The sequence below is a fragment of the Hemitrygon akajei genome, chromosome 1, assembly GCF_048418815.1.
Source record: "Hemitrygon akajei chromosome 1, sHemAka1.3, whole genome shotgun sequence".
Classification (NCBI taxonomy): domain Eukaryota; kingdom Metazoa; phylum Chordata; class Chondrichthyes; order Myliobatiformes; family Dasyatidae; genus Hemitrygon; species Hemitrygon akajei.
In genome coordinates this window covers 220,595,414-220,620,860 of record NC_133124.1, presented here as the reverse complement: position 1 = coordinate 220,620,860, position 25,447 = coordinate 220,595,414, and the positions used below count along the sequence as shown (strand labels likewise).

The following is a 25,447-nucleotide window of genomic DNA, read 5'->3' as shown; positions in this document are numbered from 1 at the left end:
AATCCAACACTGGAGGCACACCAACCCCAGAGATGCCCCAACCACAGGGACACCCCAACACCAGAGGCAATTCAACCCAGTCACCACCGAATGATCCACGCTTCCAGGCTCAACAACGTGAACTTTCATCTTCTGATCCTAGGTAACATGATGAGGACTTCACCTGAAGGAGCACAACACTGTGGGAGGGGTGGTACTGAGGGACGGTCACACTGTGGGGAGGTGGTACTGAGGGAGGGTCACTCTGTCGGAGGGGTGGGACTGAGGGAGGGTCACTGTCGGAGGGGTGGGACTGAGGGAGGGTCACACTGTTGGGAGGTGGTACTGAGGGAGGGCCACACTGTGGGGAGGTGGTACTGAGGGAGGGTCACTGTCGGTGGGGTGGTACTGAGGGAGGGTCACACTGTGGGGAGGTGGTACTAAGGGAAGGTCACTGTCGGTGGGGTGGTACTGAGGGAGGGTCACTCTGTCGGAGGGGTTGTACTGGGGAGGGTCACACTGTGGGAGGGGTGGTACTGAGGGAGTGTCTCTCTGTCGGAGGAGTGGGACTGAGGGAGGGTCATACTGTGGGAGGGGTGGTACTGAGGGAGGGTCACACTGTGGGGAGGTTGTACTGAGGGAGGGTCACTCTGTCGGAGGGGTGGGACTGAGGGAGGGTCACTGTCGGAGGGGTGGTACTGAGGGAGGGTCACACTGTGGGGAGGTGGTACTGAGGGAGGGTCACTCTGTCGGAGAGGTGGGACTGAGGGAGGGTCATTCTGTGGGGAGGTGGGACTGAGGGAGGGTCACTCTGTCGGAGGGGTGGTACTGAGGGAGGGTCACACTGTGGGAGGGATGGTACTGAGAGAGGGTCACATTGTGGGAGGGATGGTACTGAGGGACGGTCACACTGTGGGATGGGTGGTACTGAGGGAGAGTCACACATTGGGACAGGTGGTACTGAGGGAGGGTCACACTGTGGGAAGGGTTGTACTGAGGGAGGGTCACACTGTGGGAGAGGTGGTACTGAGGGACGGTCACACTGTGGGGAGGTGGGACTGAGGGAGGGTCACACTGTGGGGAGGTGATACTGAGGGAGGGTCACTGTCGTAGGGGTGGTACAGAGGGAGGGTCACACTGTGGGGAGGTGGTACTGAGGGAGGGTCACTGTCGGAGGGGTGGTACTGAGGGAGGTTCACACTGTTTGGGAGGTGGTACCGAGGGAGGGTTACTCTGTCGGAGGGGTGGTACTGAGGGAGGGTCACACTGTGGGAGGGGTGGTACTGAGGGAGGGCCACACTGTGGGAGGGGTGGGACTGATTTTGGGTCACACTGTGGGAGGGGTGGTACTGAGGGAGAGTCACACTGTGGGAGAGGTGGTACTGAGGGAGGGTCACAGTGTGGGAGGGTGGTACTGAGGGGGGTCACACTGTGGGAGGGGTGGTACTGAGGGAGGGTCACTCTGTGGGAGGGGTGGTACTGAGGGAGGGTCACACTGAGGGAGGGGTGGGACTGAGGGAGGGCCACACTGTGGGAGGGGTGGGACTGAGGGAGGGTCACTCTGTGGGAGGGGTGGTACTGAGGGAGGGCCACACTGTGGGAGGGGTGGGACTGAGGGAGGGTCACTCTGTGGGAGGGGTGGTACTGAGGGAGGGTCACACTGAGGGAGGGGTGGGACAGAGGGAGGGCCACACTGTGGGAGGGGTGGGACTGAGGGAGGGTCACTCTGTGGGAGGGGTGGTACTGAGGGAGAGTCACACTGTGGGAGGGGTGGTATTGAGGGAGGGTCACACTGTGGGAGGGGTGATACTGAGGGAGGGGTGGTACTGAGGAGGGTCACACTGTGGGAGGGCGGTACTGAGTGAGGGTCACACTGTGGGGGGTGGTACTGAGGGAGGGTCACACTGAGGGAGGGGTGGTACTGAGGGAGGGCCACACTGTGGGAGGGGTGGGACTGAGGGAGGGTCACTCTGTGGGAGGGGTGGTACTGAGGGAGGGTCACTCTGAGGGAGGGTCACACTGAGGGAGGGGTGGGACTGAGGGAGGGTCACTCTGTGGGAGGGGTGGTACTGAGGGAGGGTCACACTGTGGGAGGGGTGGGACTGAGGGAGGGTCACTCTGTGGGAGGGGTGGTACTGAAGGAGGGCCACATTGTGGGAGGGGTGGTACTGAGGGAGGGTCACTCCGTCGGAGGGGTGGTACTGAGGGAGGGTCACTCTGTGGGAGGGGCGGGACTGAGGGAGGGTCACACTGAGGGAGGGTCACTCTGTGGGAGGGGTGGTACTGAGTGAGGGTCACTCTGTCGGAGGGGTGGTACTGAGGGAGAGTCACACTGTGGGAGAGGTGGTACTGAGGGTGGGTCACACTGTGGGAGGGGTGGTACTGAGGGAGGGTCACTCTGTCGGAGGGGTGGTACTGAGGGAGGGTCACTCTGTGGGAGGGGTGTGACTGAGGGAGGGTCACTCTGTGGGAGGGGTGGTTCTGAGGGAGAGTCACTCTGTCGGAGGGGTGGTACTGAGGGGGGTCACTCTGTGGGAGGGGTGGTACTGAGGGAGCGTCACACTGTGGGAGGGGTGGTACTGAGGGGGGTCACTCTGTGGGAGGGGTGGTACTGAGGGAGGGTCACACTGTGGGAGGGGTGGTACTGAGGGGGGTCACTCTGTGGGAGGGGTGGTACTGAGGGAGGGTCACACTGAGGGAGGGTCACACTGTGGGAGGGGTGGTACTGAGGGGGGTCACTCTGTGGGAGGGGTGGTACTGAGGGAGGGTCACACTGAGGGAGGGTCACACTGAGGGAGGGCCACACTGTGTTTTCTTTAGGAGTGACGTGAACCTTTCTGAAGATGAGTGCTCTCCCTGATGCTCAAACGAAGGTCCCTCTGTCAGTCTCGTCGTGGGATCGGCATCCTGTACCCCTGCACATGAGGGGCAGCCCTCCCGGGGTGTGGAACTCTGCGGTTCACTGTACAACAGCGGGAAGTGCGAACCCACCCTAAGGACTCGTGTCTGGGAGTAAAATATAACGGGGGCCGAAAGAAGCCCAATGGGGATCTCGGAGATGGTTTAAACACGGAGCGTTGCTGTGTCTGTAGTTTCATTTACTGAGATTGACACTTTGATAAATATCTCCATTGCTGATACTGTAACTTGCTAGAGGGGTCACTGTTATTAAGATCTGTCACCAGGAAGACTGTGAGCGATGGTTCAGTAAACAGATTAGGAGCACAATATAAATCATCCCCTCCCATTCACTCCCAGATCCCCTGCTCAGCCCAGAACACTCGCAGTGCTCTCAGGCACTTTGATAGGGCCGCACGTCACACAGCGAGCAGTCTATGATCTCCAGACTATAGAGTCATACAGCACAGAAGCAGGCCCTTAGGCCCATCTAGTCCATGCCAGAAATTACTGGGCACACGTTGGGAGAGTCTGGGCTCGGTTTGGGAGGGTGGAGTGCGGGGGGAGAGGTCTCCAGCTTCCCAGAGTTGTCTGCAGCGGATGGGAGTGCTCAGGTTTCAGATACTGCAGGTACTTGGTGGTGGAATGTTTGAACTTAGAACAGCACAGCACATTACAGGCCCTTCAGCCCACAATGTTGTGCAGACCCTTTAACCTACTCTAAGATCAATCTAGAAGAGAAGAGATTCTGCAGATGCTGGAAATCCAGAGTAGCACACACAAAATGCTGGAGGAACTCAGCAGGTCAGGCAGCGCCTAGTACTAAGTTCTCAAGCTGTGGTCCATGGACCCCTTGATTACTGGTATTGGCCCATGGTATAAAAAAGATTGGGAAGCCCTGGCCTAGGGAAATGAATAAACAGTCACTGTTTCAGGCCAAGAAACCCTGATGGTTCAGGCTGAGACCTTCCATCAAGAGGGTGATGGTTCAGGCTGAGACCTTCCATCAAGAGGTTGATGGTTCAGGCTGAGACCTTCCATCAAGAGGTTGATGGTTCAGGCTGAGACTTTTCATCAAGAGTATTGATGGTTACGGCTGAGACTCTGTAAAGGGTCATGGCTCAAAATATTGACTGGTTACTCATTTCTATAGGTTCTGCCCGACCTGCTAAGTTCCCCCAGCATTCTGTGTGAGTAACTCTAAGACAGGGGTTCCCATCTTTTTTATGCAATGGGCCGATACTATTAAGCAAAGGGTCCATGGATCCCAGGTTGAGAAAGTCTACTCTAAGATCAATCTAACCCTTCCCTCCCACATAAACCTTCCAAGCCAGGAGTGGTGGTGAGGCAGAGACATTAGGGATAATTCAGAGACCCTTGGGTAGGCACATGGAGGATTATGTAGGAGGGAAGGGTTAGACATCTTGGAGCCTGTCCTGTACTGTGCTACGTTTGATGTACATGGTGGTAGTTGAGTACCTCCCCACTGTGGAGGGGTGAGGTTTGGCAGAAACGATTGCCACAGTGCTGGGTACACAGAGGGGGTGGTTCTGGCCTGAGTTTTGAAAGCGGAGAGACTGATGTGAGCAATGAAGGAATGGCCATGGAGGAACACAGGTCCAGTCCGGGACAAGGGGCCAGGGTTGAACTTCACTCCCAGGTATCAGCCAAGGGGTGGTCAGGTGACAATTGAGGCTGAGGCAGGTGGGATGAAGGATGGCACAGTTAGGCTGCAGAACTGAGCAACAGGTCAGGTTGAAGGGGCCGAATGGTCATCCCAGCGGAGGGGAAGGACTTTCTCTGTGGGGCTATAGCCAGGCAGGGCTCTACTGTGAAGGCAGTGGGGAGGGGAGGGGGATATCATTCACCCATCCCCGGCAGCTGGGGGGTTCTGAGGAGCAACAAACAGGGGGAGTGGAGGGGAGGAGACAGGAACACCATGGCAGGTAGTGCTGCTCTCTCACTGCTACAGGCTTCCAGGTTTAATCAGGGCCAGGTACTGAGGGAGCGTCCCATCATGGGGGGGGGGGGGTAGTGATGAGGGAGCATCCCATCATGGGAGGGGTAGTGATGAGGGAGCATCCCATCATGGGAGGGGTAGTACTGAGGGAGCATCCCATCATGGGAGGGGTAGTGATGAGGGAGCATCCCATCATGGGAGGGGTAGTACCGAGGGAGCATCCCATCATGGGGGGGCCATACTGAGGGAGCATCCCATCATGGGAGGGCCATACTGAGGGAGCATCCCATCATGGGGGGGTAGTGATGAGGGAGCATCCCATCATGGGGGGGGGGTAGTGATGAGGGAGCATCCTGACATAGGAGGGGCAGTATTGAGTGAGTGTCCTGACATAAGAGGGGTAGTATGAGTGAGTGTCCTGACATAGGAGGGGTAGTATGAGGGAGTGTCCTGACATAGGAGGGGTAGTATGAGGGAGTGTCCCACCAGAGAAGGGGCCCCCGGGAGGATACGCAGCTGTCGGAGGCGAGCATCAGCATCAGGAGCTGCCAGGCTTTTACTGGGAGTGACTACAGGCCAGGAGTAGGGTCTCCTCTGGTCAGAGTGCTCGTTCACTCTCCCTGCACCCAGGCCGTTCCCCGTCCCATCGTGGCTCCAGCCTCGCCCAGCCAGAGGTTTTCATGGAATCCAGACACCTGAGATCTGCTTCAGGAACAGCGTGAGCCGCGTCACGGAGACCCCCGTAGGCTTCTGCACCTCCTCAGCAACTGGATCCCCAGCTTCCTCACCAGAACACCACGGTCTGTGCGGATTGGAAATAGCATCTCCACCTCGCTGCCAATGAACACTGGCACACCACAGGGGTGTGTGCTCAGCCCACTGCTCTACCCATGACCGTGCGGCTCGGCACAGTTCAAATACTATCTATAAACTTGCTGCTGACACAACTATTGTTGGCAGCATTTCAGATGGAGACAAGAGGGCGTACAGGAGCGAGATATATCAGCTGGTTGAGTGGTGTCGCAACAACCTGGCACTCACGGAACAGCTGACTGAGGACTTCGGAAAGGGTGAGACAAGGGAACACAAACCAATCCTCATAGAGGGATCAGAAGTGGAAAGGGTGAGCAGTTTCGAGTTCCTGGGTGTCAACACCTCTGGGGATCTAACCTGGACCCAACATAGAGACGCAATTACAAAGCAGGCATCGGGAGCTCGAGGAGATTCGGCAAAGCAGTCTAACTGTCCACTATGGTGGGGTGGGGGCACTGCTCAGGATTGAGAAAAGCTGCGGAAAGTTAATAGCTCAGTCACCTCCATCATGGGCACTGGCCTCCAGAGCATCTGGGACATCTTCAGGGAGTGATGCCCCAAAAAGTCCGTCATTAAGAAACCCCACCACTCAGGACATGCCCTCTTCTCATTGCTACCACCAGAGAGGTGGTACAGGAGCCCAGAGAGTCACACAACGATTCAGGAACAGCTTCTACCCCTCCACCATCCGATTTCTGAACGGACATTGAACCCATGTACACCACCTCACTACTTTTTTGCACGATTTAGTAAATTTAGCTATTGTGTATATAGAACATAGAAATCCCCAGTGTATATATTTATACACTTGGAGAGGGAGCATGCGATCACGATGGGTAGAGTGGGGAATTTCCAGGAACAGTGAGCCCTCCCAGGGAATTAGGTGTGTTATAGATGGTAAAAACCATATTTTCATTAGAACTCATTAACTGTATTGCAACCCGTAACCTTTGTATAAAAAAGAGGCAGTACTGAGGGACCCGGGGTTAATTCAGCAGCATACTGTAGGTCTAGGGGCGTGGAGACTCCCCCCCCTTGTGTGGGGCAGAGGGTGGGAGAGAGAGAACTGAGTGAGTGAGCCTTGGCGGGAGGTTTGAGAGCGGAGGGTAGGTGGTTACGGCTCGAGTACGGCTGCCTTCGCTCTGGAATGATCCGGACTCACAATTCGGTCGAGGCTATTTGCCTGGGCAGAACCCCGAACGACTGCACTCGAATGGCACCATCAAGCGGTTTGTCCTTGCTCAACTCTGCAAAGCCGGGAAATTCTTCATTTAGAGATCCAGCTCTTTCAGCCATGCCGCCAGCAACCCCGATTTAACCCCAACCTAATCGCAGGACCATTTACAACCACCAGTTCTCCTACGCCTCTGGACAGTGGGAGGAAACCGCAGCACCCGGAGAAACGCCCGCAGAGACTCCTTACAGAGGACACAGGGATCGGTCCCTGCACTCCAACTGCAATAAAGTCGAGCTGACTGCTACATGACTGTGGCAAATTCCGGAGGCAGGCACAGGGGCAGATCCCCCACGGGAGCAGGAACAGACCCCAATGTGGGTCAGGGAGGCAGCTGATCCACACGTGGGCCGAGTACCCCTTGTGAGCTGCCACTACTGGCAGGAGAGTCTACCCCCGCCCCCCAACACGCAATCACTCACGCTCACACCCTCCGAACCGCTAAATAAAAACCAGTACACAGGATTAGGATGGGTTTGCGACAACTAGCATAACCCTGATGGGCAGAAGGGCCTGTGATAGGCTGCCCTCCTCAGCTTTCCGAGTGCTGGGAGACGGGAAAGGCCTCGGACGGGGGTGAGTGCTGAGGCAGAGAGCGGGGAGGTGGGGAAACCCAGATGCCCTTCGGAAGGGAACGCGCAGAGACAGAATGGCTCACTCTTGCGGCAGGTACACGTCCCGATGCACCGGGGGTTGTGGACGTCACTGTGACACTCGTTGCAGTAGTAGTTTGCCCTGTCAGCCCAGACCAAGAGAGAAGAAAGAGACTGCAGTCAGACAAATTCCTCCTATCCCCCACCCACCCACAAACACCCAGGAATCTACAGCGAGGCTCCCCAGGGGCCCATGCCGGACAGAAATGTGATCAATAGCTTCAGTTCCTCTCACCAAGCAGTGAGGCTGATCAGCATCTCCCCTCACTAACCCCACCTCTACACCATTATCTCCTGTCAGTCATCCCCTGTTCAGCCTCCTGGCACTTTATGGACATAAAATCGATCTATGTATGTAGGCTATCTTATGTATTTATATTTATTGTGTTTTAATGATTTTTCTTTAACTTACTGTCTTCTTGTGTGCTGCATCGGATCTGAAGCAACAATTATGTTGTTCTCCTTTTACTGGAAATGACATGAAACAATCTTGAATCTTGAATGAGGTGTACTGTGCTACCCTTTGGAAGGGCAAACCAGGGCAGAATTTACACAGTGAATGGTAGCACTGAGCGATCTCGGATTACAGGTTTATTTTCCTTGGGAGTGGAGACAGAGGCACGTTGGCCTTCAGAAATCCGACTACAGGAGATGGGATGTTATGTTGAAATTGTATAAAACCTTGGTGAGGCCGAATTTGGAGAATTGTTTGCAGTTCTGGTCACTTACCGACAAGAAAGTTATAAATAAGATTGACAGAGTACAGAGAAAATTTACAAGGCTGTTGCCGAGACTCGAGGATCTGAGTTATTGGGTAAGTTTGGATAGGTTTGGACTTTATCCCCTGGGAGTAGGAGAAGAGGGGAGATTTGATAGAGGTATACAAAATTATGAGGGTATAGACGTGGTAAATGCTAGCTGGCTTTTTCCACTGAGGTTCGATGATACTAGAACTAGAGGTCATAGGTTAAGGGTTAAAAGGGAAATATTTAAAGGTAACCTGAGTAAGAACTTCTTTACTCAGAGAGTGGTGAGAATGTGAAACTCTGAATGAAGGGAGGGTCACACCGTGGGAGGGGTGGTACTGAGAGAGGGTCACACTGTGGGAGGGGCGGTACTGAGGGAGAGTCACACTGTGGGAGGGGTGGTACTGAGAGAGAGTCACACTGTGGGAGGGGCGGTACTGAGGGAGGGTCACACTGTGGGACGGTGGTACTGAGGGAGAGTCACACTGTGGGAGGGGTGGTACTGAGAGAGAGTCACACTGAGGGAGGGGTGGTACTGAGCGAGGGTCACACTGTGGGAGGGTGGTACTGAGGGAGAGTCACTCTGTGGAAGGGGTGGTACTGAGGGAGGGTCACACTGTGGGAGGGGCGGTAATGAGGGAGGGTCACACTGTGGGACGGTGGTACTGAGGGAGAGTCACACTGTGGGAGGGGTGGTACTGAGGGAGAGTCACACTGTGGGAGGGGTGGTACTGAGAGAGAGTCACACTGTGGGGGGGTGGTACTGAGGGAGGGTCACACTGTGGGAGGGAGGTACTGAGGGAGAGTCACACTGTGGGAGGGGTGGTACTGAGAGAGGGTCACACTATGGGAGGGGTGGTACTGAGTGAGGGTCACACTGTGGGAGGGGTGGTACTGAGGGAGGGTCACACTGTGGGAGGGGTGGTACTGAGAGAGAGTCACACTGTGGGAGGGGTGGTACTGAGGGAGGGTCACACTGTGGGAGGGGTGGTACTGAGGGAGAGTCACACTGTGGGAGGGGTGGTACTGAGGGAGGGTAACACTGTGGGAGGGATGGTACTGAGGGTGAGTCACACTGTGGGAGGGGTGGTACTGAGTGAGGGCCACACTGTGGGATTGGTGGTACTGAGAGAGAGTCACACTGTGGGAGGGGTGGTACTGAGGGAGGGTCACACTGTGGGAGGGGTGGTACTGAGGGAGAGTCACACTGTGGGAGGGGTGGTACTGAGGGAGGGTAACACTGTGGGAGGGATGGTACTGAGGGGGGTCACACTGTGAGAGGGGTGGTACTGAGGGAGGGTCACACTATGGGAGGGGTGGTACCGAGGGAGGGTCACACTGTGGGAGGGGTGGTACTGAGGGATAGTCACACTGTGGGAGGGGTGGTACTGAGGGAAGGTCACACTGTGGGAGGGGTGGTACTGAGGGAGAGTCACACTGTGGGAGGGGTTGTACTGAGGGAGGGTCACACTGTGGGAGGGGTGGTCCTGAGGGAGGGTCACACTGTGGGAGGGGTGGTACTGAGGGTGAGTCACACTGTGGGAGGGGTTGTACTGAGGGAGGGTCACACTGTGGGAGGGGTGGTACTGAGGGTGAGTCACACTGTGGGAGGGGTTGTACTGAGAGAGGGTCACACTGTGGGAGGGGTGGTACTGAGGGAGAGTCACACTGTGGGAGGGGTGGTACTGAGAGAGAGTCACACTGTGGGAGGGGTGGTACGGAGGGAGGATCACACTGTGGGAGGGGTGGTACTGAGGGAGAGTCACACTGTGGGAGGGGTGGTACTGAGAGAGAGTCACACTGTGGGAGGGGTGGTACTGAGGGAGGGTCACACTGTGGGAGGGGTGGTACTGAGGGAGAGTCACACTGTGGAAGGGGTGGTACTGAGGGAGGGTCACACTGTGGGAGGGGTGGTACTGAGGGAGGGTCACACTGTGGGACGGTGGTACTGAGGGAGAGTCACACTGTGGGAGGGGTGGTACTGAGAGAGAGTCACACTGTGGGAGGGTGGTACTGAGGGAGAGTCACACTGTGGGAGGGGTGGTACTGAGAGAGAGTCACACTGTGGGAGGGGTGGTACTGAGAGAGAGTTACACTGTGGGAGGAGTGGTACTGAGGGGGGACACACTGTGGGGGGGTGGTACTGAGGGAGGGTCACACTGTGGGAGGGTGGTACTGAGGGAGAGTCACACTGTGGGAGGGGTGGTACTGAGAGAGGGTCACACTGTGGGAGGGGTGGTACTGAGGGAGAGTCACACTGTGGGAGGGGTGGTACTGAGTGAGGGTTACACTGTGGGAGGAGTGGTACTGAGGGGGGACACACTGTGGGAGGGTGGTACTGAGAGAGGGTCAAACTGTGGGAGGGGTGGTACTGAGTGAGGGTTACACTGTGGGAGGAGTGGTAATGAGGGGGGACACACTGTGGGAGGGTGGTACTGAGAGAGGGTCAAACTGTGGGAGGGGTGGTACTGAGTGAGGGTCACACTGTGGGAGGGTGGTACTGAGGGGGGACACACTGTGGGAGGGGTGGTACTTAGGGAGGGTCACACTGTGGGAGGGGTGGTAATGAGTGAGGGTCACACTGTGGGAGGGGTGGTACTGAGGGACAGTCACACTGTGGGAGGGGTGGTACTGAGGGAGGGTCACACTGTGGGAGGTGGTACTGAGGGAGAGTCACACTGTGGGAGGGGTGGTACTGAGGGAGGGTCACACTGTGGGAGGGTGGTACTGAGGTAGAGTCACACTGTGGGAGGGGTGGGACTGAGGAAGGGTCACACTGTGGGAGGGGTGATACTGAGGGAGGGTCACACTGTGGGAGGGGTGGTACTGAGAGAGGGTCACACCGTGGGAGGGGTGGTACTGAGAGGGTCACAGTGTGGGAGGGGTGGTACTGAGGGAGAGTCACACTGTGGGAGGGGTGGTACTGAGAGAGAGTCACACTGTGGGAGGGGTGGTACTGAGGGAGGGTCACACTGTGCGAGGGGCGGTACTGAGGGAGAGTCACACTGTGGGAGGGGTGGTACTGAGTGAGGGTCACACTGTGGGAGGTGGTACTGAGGGAGAGTCACACTGTGAGAGGGGTGGTACTGAGGGAGGGTCACACTGTGGGAGGGTGGTACTGAGGTAGAGTCACACTGTGGGAGGGGTGGTACTGAGAGAGAGTCACACTGTGGGGGGGTGGTACTGAGGGAGAGTCACACTGTGGGAGGGGCGGGTACTGAGAGAGAGTCACACTGTGGGAGAGGTTGTACTGAGTGAGGGTCACACTGTGGGAGAGGTGGTACTGAGGGAGGGTCACACTGTGGGAGGGGTGGTACTGAGTGAGGGTCACACTGTGGGAGGGGTGGTACTGAGGGATAGTCACACTGTGGGAGGGGTGGTACTGAGGGAGAGTCAAACTGTGGGAGGGGCGGTACTGAGGGAGAGTCACACTGTGGGAGGGGTGGTACTGAGGGAGGGTCAAACTGTGGGAGGGGCGGTACTGAGGGAGAGTCACACTGTGGGAGGGGTGGTACTGAGGGAGGGTCACACTGTGGGAGGGGCGGTACTGAGGGAGAGTCACACTGTGGGAGGGGTGGTACTGAGTGAGGGTCACACTGTGGGAGGTGGTACTGAGGGAGAGTCACACTGTGGGAGGGGTGGTACTGAGGGAGGGTCACACTGTGGGAGGGTGGTACTGAGGGAGAGTCACACTGTGGGAGGGGTGGTACTGAGAGAGAGTCACACTGTGGGGGGGTGGTACTGAGGGAGGGTCACACTGTGGGAGGGTGGTACTGAGGGAGAGTCACACTGTGGGAGGGGTGGTACTGAGAGAGGGTCACACTGTGGGAGGGGTGGTACTGAGTGAGGGTCACACTGTAGGAGGGTGGTACTGAGGGGGGACACACTGTGGGAGGGGTGGTACTGAGTGAGGGTCACACTGTGGGAGGGGTGGTACTGAGGGGGGATACACTGTGGGAGGGTGGTACTGAGAGAGGGTCACACTGTGGGAGGGGTGGTACTGAGGGAGGGTCACACTGTGCGAGGGGGGGTACTGAGGGAGGGTCACACTGTGGGAGGGTCACACTGTGGGAGGGGTGGTACTGAGGGAGGGTCACACTGTGGGAGGGGTGATACTGAGAGAAAGTCACACTGTGGGAGTGGTGGTACTGAGGGAGGGTCACACTGTGGGAGGGATGGTACTGAGGGATAGTCACACTGTGGGAGGGGTGGTACTGACAGAGAGTCACACTGTGGAGGGGTGGTACTGAGGGAGGGTCACACTGTGGGAGGGGTGGTACTGAGAGAGAGTCACACTGTGGGAGAGGTGGTACTGAGGGAGGGTCACACTGTGGGAGGGGTGGTACTGAGGGAGAGTCACACTGTGGGAGGGGCGGTACTGAGAGAGAGTCACACTGTGGGAGAGGTTGTACTGAGTGAGGGTCACACTGTGGGAGAGGTGGTACTGAGGGAGGGTCACACTGTGGGAGGGGTGGTACTGAGTAAGGGTCACACTGTGGGAGGGGTGGTACTGAGGGATAGTCACACTGTGGGAGGGGTGGTACTGAGGGAGGGTCAAACTGTGGGAGGGGCGGTACTGAGGGAGTGTCACACTGTGGGAGGGGTGGTACTGAGGGAGGGTCACACTGTGGGAGGGTGGTACTGAGGGAGAGTCACACTGTGGGAGGGGTGGTACTGAGAGAGTGTCACACTGTGGGGGGGTGGTACTGAGTGAGGGTCACACTGTGGGAGGGGTGGTACTGAGGGAGAGTCACACTGTGGGAGGGGTGGTACTGAGAGAGGGTCACACTGTGGGAGGGGTGGTACTGAGTGAGGGTCACACTGTGGGAGGGTGGTACTGAGGGGGGTCACACTGTGGGAGGGGTGGTACTGAGTGAGGGTTACACTGTGGGAGGAGTGGTACTGAGGGGGGACACACTGTTGGAGGGTGGTACTGAGAGAGGGTCAAACTGTGGGAGGGGTGGTACTGAGTGAGGGTCACACTGTGGGAGGGTGGTACTGAGGGGGGACACACTGTGGGAGGGGTGGTACTTAGGGAGGGTCACACTGTGGGAGGGGTGGTAATGAGTGAGGGTCACACTGTGGGAGGGGTGGTACTGAGGGAGAGTCACACTGTGGGAGGGGTGGTACTGAGAGAGAGTCACACTGTGGGAGGTGTGGTACTGAGGGAGGGTCACACTGTGGGAGGGGCGGTACTGAGGGAGAGTCACACTGTGGGAGGGGTGGTACTGAGTGAGGGTCACACTGTGGGAGGTGGTACTGAGGGAGAGTCACACTGTGGGAGGGGTGGTACTGAGGGAGGGTCACACTGTGGGAGGGTGGTACTGAGGTAGAGTCACACTGTGGGAGGGGTGGTACTGAGAGAGAGTCACACTGTCGGGGGGTGGTACTGAGGGAAGGTCACACTGTGGGAGGGTGGTACTGAGGGAGAGTCACACTGTGGGGGGGTGGTACTGAGAGAGGGTCACACTGTGGGAGGGGTGGTACTGAGTGAGAGTCACACTGTGGGAGGGTGGTACTGAGGGGGGACACACTGTGGGAGGGGTGGTACTGAGGGAGGGTCACACTGTGGGAGGGGTGGTACTGAGTGAGGGTCACACTCTGGGAGGGGTGGTACTGAGGGAGAGTCACACTGTGGGAGGGGTGGTACTGAGGGAGGGTCACAATGTGGGAGGGGTTGTACTGAGGGATAGTCACACTGTGGGAGGGGTGGCACTGAGAGAGAGTCACACTGTGGGGGGTGGTACTGAGGAAGGCTCACACTGTGGGAGGGGTGGTACTGAGGGAGAGTCACACTGTGGGAGGGGTGGTACTGAGGGAGGGTCAGACTGTGGGAGGGGTGGTACTGAGAGAGGGTCACACTGTGGGAGGGGTGGTACTGAGTGAGGGTCACACTGTGGGAGGGGTGGTACTGAGAGAGAGTCACACTGTGGAGGGGTGGTACTGAGGGAGGGTCACACTGTGGGAGGGGTGGTACTGAGAGAGAGTCACACTGTGGGAGAGGTTGTACTGAGGGAGAGTCACACTGTGGGAGGGGTGGTACTGAGTGAGAGTCACACTGTGGGAGAGGTGGTACTGAGGGAGGGTCACACTGTGGGAGGGGTGGTACTGAGGGAGAGTCACACTGTGGGAGGGGTGGTACTGAGAGAGAGTCACACTGTGGGAGGGGCGGTACTGAGGGAGGGTCACACTGTGGGAGGGGCGGGTACTGAGGGAGAGTCACACTGTGGGAGGGGCGGGTACTGAGGGAGGGTCACACTGTGGGAGGGGTGGTACTGAGAGAGAGTCACACTGTGGGAGAGGTGGTACTGAGGGAGAGTCACACTGTGGGAGGGGTGGTACTGAGGAAGGGACACACTGTGGGAGGGGTGGTACTGAGGGAGGGTCACACTGTGGGAGGGGTGGTACTGAGGGAGAGTCACACTGTGGGAGGGGTGGTACTGAGAGAGAGTCACACTGTGGGAGGGGTGGTACTGAGGGAGAGTCACACTGTGGGAGGGGTGGTACTGAGGGAGGGTCACACTGTGGGAGGGGTGGTACTGAGGGAGGGTCACACTGTGGGACGGTGGTACTGAGGGAGAGTCACACTGTGGGAGGGGTGGTACTGAGAGAGAGTCACACTGTGGGAGGGTGGTACTGAGGGAGAGTCACACTGTGGGAGGGGTGGTACTGAGAGAGAGTCACACTGTGGGAGGGGTGGTACTGAGAGAGAGTTACACTGTGGGAGGAGTGGTACTGAGGGGGGACACACTGTGGGGGGGTGGTACTGAGGGAGGGTCACACTGTGGGAGGGTGGTACTGAGGGAGAGTCACACTGTGGGAGGGGTGGTACTGAGAGAGGGTCACACTGTGGGAGGGGTGGTACTGAGGGAGAGTCACACTGTGGGAGGGGTGGTACTGAGTGAGGGTTACACTGTGGGAGGAGTGGTACTGAGGGGGGACACACTGTGGGAGGGTGGTACTGAGGGAGAGTCACACTGTGGGAGGGGTGGTACTGAGAGAGGGTCACACTGTGGGAGGGGTGGTACTGAGTGAGGGTCACACTGTAGGAGGGTGGTACTGAGGGGGGACACACTGTGGGAGGGGTGGTACTGAGTGAGGGTCACACTGTGGGAGGGGTGGTACTGAGGGGGGATACACTGTGGGAGGGTGGTACTGAGAGAGGGTCACACTGTGGGAGGGGTGGTACTGAGGGAGGGTCACACTGTGCGAGGGGGGGTTCTGAGGGAGGGTCACACTGTGGGAGGGGTGGTACTGAGGGAGGGTCACACTGTGGGAGGGGTGATACTGAGAGAAAGTCACACTGTGGGAGTGGTGGTACTGAGGGAGGGTCACACTGTGGGAGGGATGGTACTGAGGGATAGTCACACTGTGGGAGGGGTGGTACTGACAGAGAGTCACACTGTGGAGGGGTGGTACTGAGGGAGGGTCACACTGTGGGAGGGGTGGTACTGAGAGAGAGTCACACTGTGGGAGAGGTGGTACTGAGGGAGAGTCACACTGTGGGAGGGGTGGTACTGAGGGAGGGTCACACTGTGGGAGGGGTGGTACTGAGGGAGAGTCACACTGTGGGAGGGGGCGGTACTGAGAGAGAGTCACACTGTGGGAGAGGTTGTACTGAGTGAGGGTCACACTGTGGGAGAGGTGGTACTGAGGGAGGGTCACACTGTGGGAGGGGTGGTACTGAGTGAGGGTCACACTGTGGGAGGGGTGGTACTGAGGGATAGTCACACTGTGGGAGGGGTGGTACTGAGGGAGGGTCAAACTGTGGGAGGGGCGGGTACTGAGGGAGTGTCACACTGTGGGAGGGGTGGTACTGAGGGAGGGTCACACTGTGGGAGGGTGGTACTGAGGGAGAGTCACACTGTGGGAGGGGTGGTACTGAGAGAGTGTCACACTGTGGGGGGGTGGTACTGAGTGAGGGTCACACTGTGGGAGGGGTGGTACTGAGGGAGAGTCACACTGTGGGAGGGGTGGTACTGAGAGAGGGTCACACTGTGGGAGGGGTGGTACTGAGTGAGGGTCACACTGTGGGAGGGTGGTACTGAGGGGGGTCACACTGTGGGAGGGGTGGTACTGAGTGAGGGTTACACTGTGGGAGGAGTGGTACTGAGGGGGGACACACTGTTGGAGGGTGGTACTGAGAGAGGGTCAAACTGTGGGAGGGGTGGTACTGAGTGAGGGTCACACTGTGGGAGGGTGGTACTGAGGGGGGACACACTGTGGGAGGGGTGGTACTTAGGGAGGGTCACACTGTGGGAGGGGTGGTAATGAGTGAGGGTCACATTGTGGGAGGGGTGGTACTGAGAGAGAGTCACACTGTGGGGGGGTGGTACTGAGGGAGGGTCACACTGTGGGAGGGTGGTACTGAGGGAGAGTCACACTGTGGGAGGGGTGGTACTGAGAGTGGGTCACACTGTGGGAGGGGTGGTACTGAGGGGGGACACACTGTGGGAGGGGTGGTACTGAGGGAGGGTCACACTGTGGGAGGGGTGGTACTGAGGGAGAGTCACACTGTGGGAGGGGTGGTACTGAGGGAGCGTCACACTGTGGGAGGGGTGGTACTGAGGGATAGTCACACTGTGGGAGGGGTGGCACTGAGAGAGAGTCACACTGTGGGAGGGGTGGTACTGAGAGAGGGTCACACTGTGGGAGGGGTGGTACTGAGGGAGGGTCACACTGTGCGAGGGGGGGGTACTGAGGGAGGGTCACACTGTGGGAGGGTCACACTGTGGGAGGGGTGGTACTGAGGGAGGGTCACACTGTGGGAGGGATGGTACTGAGGGATAGTCACACTGTGGGAGGGGTGGTACTGACAGAGAGTCACACTGTGGAGGGGTGGTACTGAGGGAGGGTCACACTGTGGGAGGGGTGGTACTGAGAGAGAGTCACACTGTGGGAGAGGTGGTACTGAGGGAGAGTCACACTGTGGGAGGGGTGGTACTGAGGGAGGGTCACACTGTGGGAGGGGTGGTACTGAGGGAGAGTCACACTGTGGGAGGGGCGGTACTGAGAGAGAGTCACACTGTGGGAGAGGTTGTACTGAGTGAGGGTCACACTGTGGGAGAGGTGGTACTGAGGGAGGGTCACACTGTGGGAGGGGTGGTACTGAGTGAGGGTCACACTGTGGGAGGGGTGGTACTGAGGGATAGTCACACTGTGGGAGGGGTGGTACTGAGGGAGGGTCAAACTGTGGGAGGGGCGGGTACTGAGGGAGTGTCACACTGTGGGAGGGGTGGTACTGAGGGAGGGTCACACTGTGGGAGGGTGGTACTGAGGGAGAGTCACACTGTGGGAGGGGTGGTACTGAGAGAGTGTCACACTGTGGGGGGGTGGTACTGAGTGAGGGTCACACTGTGGGAGGGGTGGTACTGAGGGAGAGTCACACTGTGGGAGGGGTGGTACTGAGAGAGGGTCACACTGTGGGAGGGGTGGTACTGAGTGAGGGTCACACTGTGGGAGGGTGGTACTGAGGGGGGTCACACTGTGGGAGGGGTGGTACTGAGTGAGGGTTACACTGTGGGAGGAGTGGTACTGAGGGGGGACACACTGTTGGAGGGTGGTACTGAGAGAGGGTCAAACTGTGGGAGGGGTGGTACTGAGTGAGGGTCACACTGTGGGAGGGTGGTACTGAGGGGGGACACACTGTGGGAGGGGTGGTACTTAGGGAGGGTCACACTGTGGGAGGGGTGGTAATGAGTGAGGGTCACATTGTGGGAGGGGTGGTACTGAGAGAGAGTCACACTGTGGGGGGGTGGTACTGAGGGAGGGTCACACTGTGGGAGGGTGGTACTGAGGGAGAGTCACACTGTGGGAGGGGTGGTACTGAGAGTGGGTCACACTGTGGGAGGGGTGGTACTGAGGGGGGACACACTGTGGGAGGGGTGGTACTGAGGGAGGGTCACACTGTGGGAGGGGTGGTACTGAGGGAGAGTCACACTGTGGGAGGGGTGGTACTGAGGGAGCGTCACACTGTGGGAGGGGTGGTACTGAGGGATAGTCACACTGTGGGAGGGGTGGCACTGAGAGAGAGTCACACTGTGGGAGGGGTGGTACTGAGGGAGAGTCACACTGTGGGAGGGGTGGTACTGAGGGAGCGTCACACTGTGGGAGGGGTGGTACTGAGGGATAGTCACACTGTGGGAGGGGTGGTACTGAGGGAGGGTCACACTGTGGGAGGGGTGGTACTGAGGGAGAGTCACACTGTGGGAGGGGTGGTACTGAGGGGAGGTCACACAGTGGGAGGGGTGGTACTGGGGGAAGGTCACACTGTGGGAGGGGTGGTACTGAGGAAGGGTCACACTGTGGGAGGGGTGGTACTGAGGGAGAGTCACACTGTGGGAGAGGAGGTACTGAGGGAGAGTCACACTGTGGGAGGGGTGGTACTGAGGGAGTGTAACACTGTGGGAGGGGTGGTACTGAGAGAGAGTCACACTGTGGGAGGGGTGGTACTGAGGGAGGGTCACACTGTGGTTGGGGTGGTACTGAGAGAGTGTAACACTGTGGGAGGGGGTGGTACTGAGAGAGAGTCACACTGTGGGAGGGGTGGTACTGAGGGAGGGTCACACTGTGGGAGGGGCGGTACTGAGGGAGGGTCACACTGTGGGAGGGGCGGGTACTGAGGGAGAGTCACACTGTGGGAGAGGTGGTACTGAGGGAGGGTCACACTGTGGGAGGGGTGGTACTGAGGGAGAGTCACACTGTGGGAGGGTCGGTACTGAGAGAGAGTCACACTGTGGGAGAGGTTGTACTGAGTGAGGGTCACACTGTGGGAGAGGTGGTACTGAGGGAGGGTCACACTGTGGGAGGGGTGGTACTGAGTGAGGGTCACACTGTGGGAGGGGTGGTACTGAGGGATAGTCACACTGTGGGAGGGGTGGTACTGAGGGAGGGTCAAACTGTGGGAGGGGCGGGTACTGAGGGAGAGTCACACTGTGGGAGGGGTGGTACTGAGGGAGGGTCACACTGTGGGAGGGTGGTACTGAGGGAGAGTCACACTGTGGGAGGGGTGGTACTGAGAGAGTGTCACACTGTGGGGGGGTGGTACTGAGGGAGAGTCACACTGTGGGAGGGGTGGTACTGAGAGAGTGTCACACTGTGGGGGGGTGGTACTGAGAGAGAGTCACACTGTGGGAGGGGTGGTACTGAGAGAGTGTCACACTGTGGGAGGGGTGGTACTGAGGGAGAGTCACACTGTGGGAGGGGTGGTACTGAGAGAGGGTCACACTGTGGGAGGGGTGGTACTGAGTGAGGGTCACACTGTGGGAGGGTGGTACTGAGGGGGGTCACACTGTGGGAGGGGTGGTACTGAGTGAGGGTTACACTGTGGGAGGAGTGGTACTGAGGGGGGACACACTGTGGGAGGGTGGTACTGAGAGAGGGTCACACTGTGGGAGGGTTGGTACTGAATGAGGTTCTCACTGTGGGATGGGTGGTACTGAGTGAGGGTCACACTGTGGGAGGGTGGTACTGAGGGGGGACACACTGTGGGAGGGGTGGTACTTAGGGAGGGTCACACTGTGGGAGGGGTGGTACTGAGGGAGAGTCACACTGTGGGAGGGGTGGTACTGAGAGAGAGTCACACTGTGGGAGGGGTGGTACTGAGGGAGGGTCACACTGTGGGAGGGGCGGGTACTGAGGGAGAGTCACACTGTGGGAGGGGTGGTACTGAGGGAGGTCACACTGTGGGAGGGTGGTACTGAGGTAGAGTCACACTGTGGGAGGGGTGGTACTGAGAGAGAGTCACACTGTGGGGGGGTGGTACTGAGGGAAGGTCACACTGTGGGAGGGTGGTACTGAGGGAGAGTCACACTGTGGGAGGGGTGGTACTGAGAGAGGGTCACACTGTGGGAGGGGTGGTACTGAGTGAGAGTCACACTGTGGGAGGGTGGTACTGAGGGGGGACACACTGTGGGAGGGGTGGTACTGAGGGAGGGTCACACTGTGGGAGGGGTGGTACTGAGTGAGGGTCACACTCTGGGAGGGGTGGTACTGAGGGAGAGTCACACTGTGGGAGGGGTGGTACTGAGGGAGGGTCACACTGTGGGAGGGGTGGTACTGAGGGATAGTCACACTGTGGGAGGGGTGGCACTGAGAGAGAGTCACACTGTGGGGGGTGGTACTGAGGAAGGGTCACACTGTGGGAGGGGTGGTACTGAGGGAGAGTCACACTGTGGGAGGGGTGGTACTGAGGGAGGGTCAGACTGTGGGAGGGGTGGTACTGAGAGAGGGTCACACTGTGGGAGGGGTGGTACTGAGTGAGGGTCAGACTGTGGGAGGGGTGGTACTGAGAGAGGGTCACACTGTGGAGGGGTGGTACTGAGGGAGGGTCACACTGTGGGAGGGGTGGTACTGAGAGAGAGTCACACTGTGGGAGAGGTTGTACTGAGGGAGAGTCACACTGTGGGAGGGGTGGTACTGAGTGAGAGTCACACTGTGGGAGAGGTGGTACTGAGGGAGGGTCACACTGTGGGAGGGGTGGTACTGAGGGAGAGTCACACTGTGGGAGGGGTGGTACTGAGAGAGAGTCACACTGTGGGAGGGGCGGTACTGAGGGAGGGTCACACTGTGGGAGGGGCGGGTACTGAGGAAGGGTCACACTTTGGGAGGGGTGGTACTGAGGGAGAGTCACACTGTGGGAGGGGTGGTACTGAGGAAGGGTCACACTGTGGGAGGGGTGATACTGAGGGAGGGTCACACTGTGGGAGGGGTGGTACTGAGGGAGAGTCACACTGTGGGAGGGGTGGTACTGAGGAAGGGTCACACTGTGGGAGGGGTGGTACTGAGGGAGGGTCACACTGTGGGAGGGGTGGTACTGAGAGAGAGTCACACTGTGGGAGGGGCGGTACTGAGAGAGAGTCACACTGTGGGAGAGGTTGTACTGAGTGAGGGTCACACTGTGGGAGAGGTGGTACTGAGGGAGGGTCACACTGTGGGAGGGGTGGTACTGAGTGAGGGTCACACTGTGGGAAGGTTGGTACTGAGGGAGGTTCACACTGTGGGAGGGTGGTACTGAGGGAGAGTCACACTGTGGGAGGGGTGGTACTGAGAGAGAGTCACACTGTGGGGGGGTGGTACTGAGGGAGGGTCACACTGTGGGAGGGGTGGTACTGAGGGAGAGTCTGTGGGAGGGGTGGTACTGAGAGAGGGTCACACTGTGGGAGGGGTGGTACTGAGTGAGGGTTACACTGTGGGAGGAGTGGTACTGAGGGGGGACACACTGTGGGAGGGTGGTACTGAGAGAGGGTCAAACTGTGGGAGGGGTGGTACTGAGTGAGGGTCACACTGTGGGAGGGTGGTACTGAGGGGGGACACACTGTGGGAGGGGTGGTACTTAGGGAGGGTCACACTGTTGGAGGGGTGGTAATGAGTGAGGGTCACACTGTGGGAGGGGTGGTACTGAGGGAGAGTCACACTGTGGGAGGGGTGGTACTGAGAGAGAGTCACACTGTGGGAGGGGTGGTACTGAGAGAGGGTCACATTGTGGGAGGGGTGGTACTGAGAGAGAGTCACACTGTGGGGGGGTGGTACTGAGGGAGGGTCACACTGTGGGAGGGTGGTACTGAGTGAGGGTCACACTGTGGGAGGTGGTACTGAGGGAGTGTCAAACTGTGGGAGGGGTGGTAGTGAGGGATGGTCACATTGTGGGAGGGGTGGTACTGAGAGAGAGTCACACTGTGGGGGGGTGGTACTGAGGGAGGGTCACACTGTGGGAGGGTGGTACTGAGGGAGAGTCACACTGTGGGAGGGGTGGTACTGAGAGTGGGTCACACTGTGGGAGGGGTGGTACTGAGGGGGGACACACTGTGGGAGGGGTGGTACTGAGGGAGGGTCACACTGTGGGAGGGGTGGTACTGAGGGAGAGTCACACTGTGGGAGGGGTGGTACTGAGGGAGCGTCACACTGTGGGAGGGGTGGTACTGAGGGATAGTCACACTGTGGGAGGGGTGGCACTGAGAGAGAGTCACACTGTGGGGGGTGGTACTGGGGGAAGGTCACACTGTGGGAGGGGTGGTACTGAGGAAGGGTCACACTGTGGGAGGGGTGGTACTGAGGGAGAGTCACACTGTGGGAGAGGAGGTACTGAGGGAGAGTCACACTGTGGGAGGGGTGGTACTGAGGGAGGTTCACACTGTGGGATGGGCGGTACTGAGGGAGGGTCACACTGTGGGAGGGGCGGTACTGAGGGAGAGTCACACTGTGGGAGGGGTGATACTGAGGGAGGGTCACACTGTGGGGAGGTTGTACTGAGGGAGAGTCACACTGTGGGAGGGGTGGTACTGAGTGAGAGTCACACTGTGGGAGGGGTGGTACTGAGGGAGAGTCACACTGTGGGAGAGGTGGTACTGAGGGAGGGTCACACTGTGGGTGGCGTGGTACTGAGTGAGGGTCACACTGTGGGAGGGGTGGTACTGGGGAGGGTCACACTGTGGGGGGGTGGTACTGAGTGAGGGTCACACTGTGGGAGGGGTGGTACTGAGGGAGAGTCACACTGTGGGAGGGGTGGTACTGAGAGAGAGTCACACTGTGGGAGGTGTGGTACTGAGGGAGGGTCACACTGTGGGAGGGGCGGGGTACTGAGGGAGAGTCACACTGTGGGAGGGGTGGTACTGAGAGAGAGTCACACTGTGGGAGGTGTGGTACTGAGGGAGGGTCACACTGTGGGAGGGGTGGTACTGAGAGAGAGTCACACTGTGGGAGAGGTGGTACTGAGGGAGGGTCACACTGTTGGAGGGGCGGTACTGAGGGAGAGTCACACTGTGGGAGGGGTGGTACTGAGAGAGAGTCACACTGTGGGAGGGGTGGTACTGAGGGAGGGTCACACTGTGGGAGTGGCGGTATTGAGGGAGAGTCACACTGTGGGAGGGGTGGTACTGAGAGAGAGTCACACTGTGAGGGGGTGGTACTGAGGGAGGGTCACACTGTGGGAGGGTGGTACTGAAGGAGAGTCACACTGTGGGAGGGGTGGTACTGAGAGAGAGTCACACTGTGGGAGGGGTGGTACTGAGGGAGGGTCACACTGTGGGAGGGGCGGTACTGAGGGAGAGTCACACTGTGGGAGGGGTGGTACTGAGTGAGGGTCACACTATGGGAGGTGGTACTGAGGGAGGGTCAAACTGTGGGAGGGGCGGTACTGAGGGAGAGTCACACTGTGGGAGGGGTGGTACTGAGGGAGGGTCACACTGTGGGAGGGGTGGTACTGAGGGATAGTCACACTGTGGGAGGGGTGGCACTGAGAGAGTGTCACACTGTGGGGGGTGGTACTGAGGAAGCGTCACACTGTGGGAGGGGTGGTACTGAGGGAGAGTCACACTGTGGGAGGGGTGGTACTGAGGGAGGGTCAGACTGTGGGAGGGGTGGTACTGAGAGAGGGTCACACTGTGGGAGGGGTGGTACTGAGTGAGGGTCACACTGTGGGAGGGGTGGTACTGAGAGAGAGTCACACTGTGGAGGGGTGGTACTGAGGGAGGGTCACACTGTGGGAGGGGTGGTACTGAGAGAGAGTCACACTGTGGGAGAGGTTGTACTGAGGGAGAGTCACACTGTGGGAGGGGTGGTACTGAGTGAGAGTCACACTGTGGGAGAGGTGGTACTGAGGGAGGGTCACACTGTGGGAGGGGTGGTACTGAGGGAGAGTCACACTGTGGGAGGGGTGGTACTGAGAGAGAGTCACACTGTGGGAGGGTGGTACTGAGGGAGGGTCACACTGTGGGAGGGGCGGTACTGAGGGAGAGTCACACTGTGGGAGGGGCGGTACTGAGGGAGGGTCACACTGTGGGAGGGGCGGTACTGAGGGAGGGTCACACTGTGGGGGGTGGTACTGGGGGAAGTTCACATTGTGGGAGGGGTGATACTGAGGGAGGGTCACACTGTGGGGGGGTGGTACTGAGGGAGAGTCACACTGTGGGAGGGGTCGGTACTGAGGGAGGGTCACAGTGTGGGAGGGTGGTACTGAGGGAGGGTCACACTGTGGGAGACGTGGTACTGAGGGAGGGTCACACTGTGGGAGGGGTGGTACTGACGGAGGGTCACACTGTGGGAGGGGTGGTACTGAGGGACGGTCACACTGTGGGAGGGGTGGTACTGAGGGAGGGTCACACTGTGGGAGGGGTGGTACTGACGGAGGGTCACACTGTGGGAGGGTTGGTACTGAGGGACGGTCACACTGTGGGAGGGGTGGTACTGAGGGAGAGTCACACTGTGGGAGGGGTCGGTACTGAGGTAGGGTCACAGTGTGGGAGGGGTGGTACTGAGGGACGGTCACACCGTGGGAGGGGCGGTACTGAGGGAGGGTCACACTGTGGGAGGGGTCGGTACTGAGGTAGGGTCACAGTGTGGGAGGGGTGGTACTGAGGGACGGTCACACCGTGGGAGGGGTCGGTACTGAGGGAGGGTCACACTGTGGGAGGGGTGGTACTGAGGGAGGGTCACACTGTGGGAGGGGTGGTGCTGAGGGAGGTTCACACTGTGGGAGGGGAGGTACTGAGGGAGAGACACACTGTGGGGGGGTGGTACTGAGGGTGAGTCACACTGTGGGAGGGGAGGTACTGAGGGAGAGTCACACTGTGTGAGGGGTGGTACTGAGGGAGGGTCACACTGTGGGTGGGGTGGTACTGAGGGAGGTTCACACTGTGGGAGGGGTGGTACTGAGTGTGGGTCACACTGTGGGAGGGGTGGTACTGAGGGAGGGTCACACTGTGGGAGGGGTGGTACTGAGGGAGGGTCACACCTCAGAACCATGACAATCTTTTCCCTGTATGCATTCTGGGAGGGTCAGGATAGGTGGGTACATTCAAGTTGCTGCTGTATGTCTCACTTCTGTACGTGGCTTTGCTTCTTGGCGATGAAGAAGCCGAGGGTTTGTTCCTCGATCAGGATGTTGGCTGTTGGGTTTATCACGATACTGCAGGGAGAGAGGTGATACTGGGATCAGGCACGGATCACAGTGCACCGGACACATTGGCACACTGACACTCCCACAACCCTGATACACACTGTCTCAAACTCACACACCGATACACACTCTCACACACACACACACACACACACACACACACACACACACACACACACACACTCTCTCTCTCTCTCTTTGTCTCTCTCTCTCTCTCTCTCTCTCACACACACACACACTGACACTCACCTGTTCACTCTTGTAAAGGCA

The 25,447-nt window shown here is 58.6% G+C and overlaps 1 protein-coding gene across 1 annotated transcript in view; it reads right to left on the bottom strand.

Annotated features, from left to right (window-relative positions):
- Positions 1–25,447, bottom strand: part of LOC140729554 (calcium-activated potassium channel subunit alpha-1-like) — a 533,167-nt gene that overhangs the window by 98,257 nt on the left and 409,463 nt on the right. Inside the window, exons 17-19 of the mRNA XM_073049474.1 lie at positions 25,100–25,186; positions 7,543–7,619; positions 6,813–6,897 (exon numbers count right to left, since the gene is read on the bottom strand). Of these exons, the coding sequence (XP_072905575.1) occupies positions 6,813–6,897; positions 7,543–7,619; positions 25,100–25,186 (249 nt within the window). The remainder of the gene's footprint in view (positions 1–6,812; positions 6,898–7,542; positions 7,620–25,099; positions 25,187–25,447) is intronic.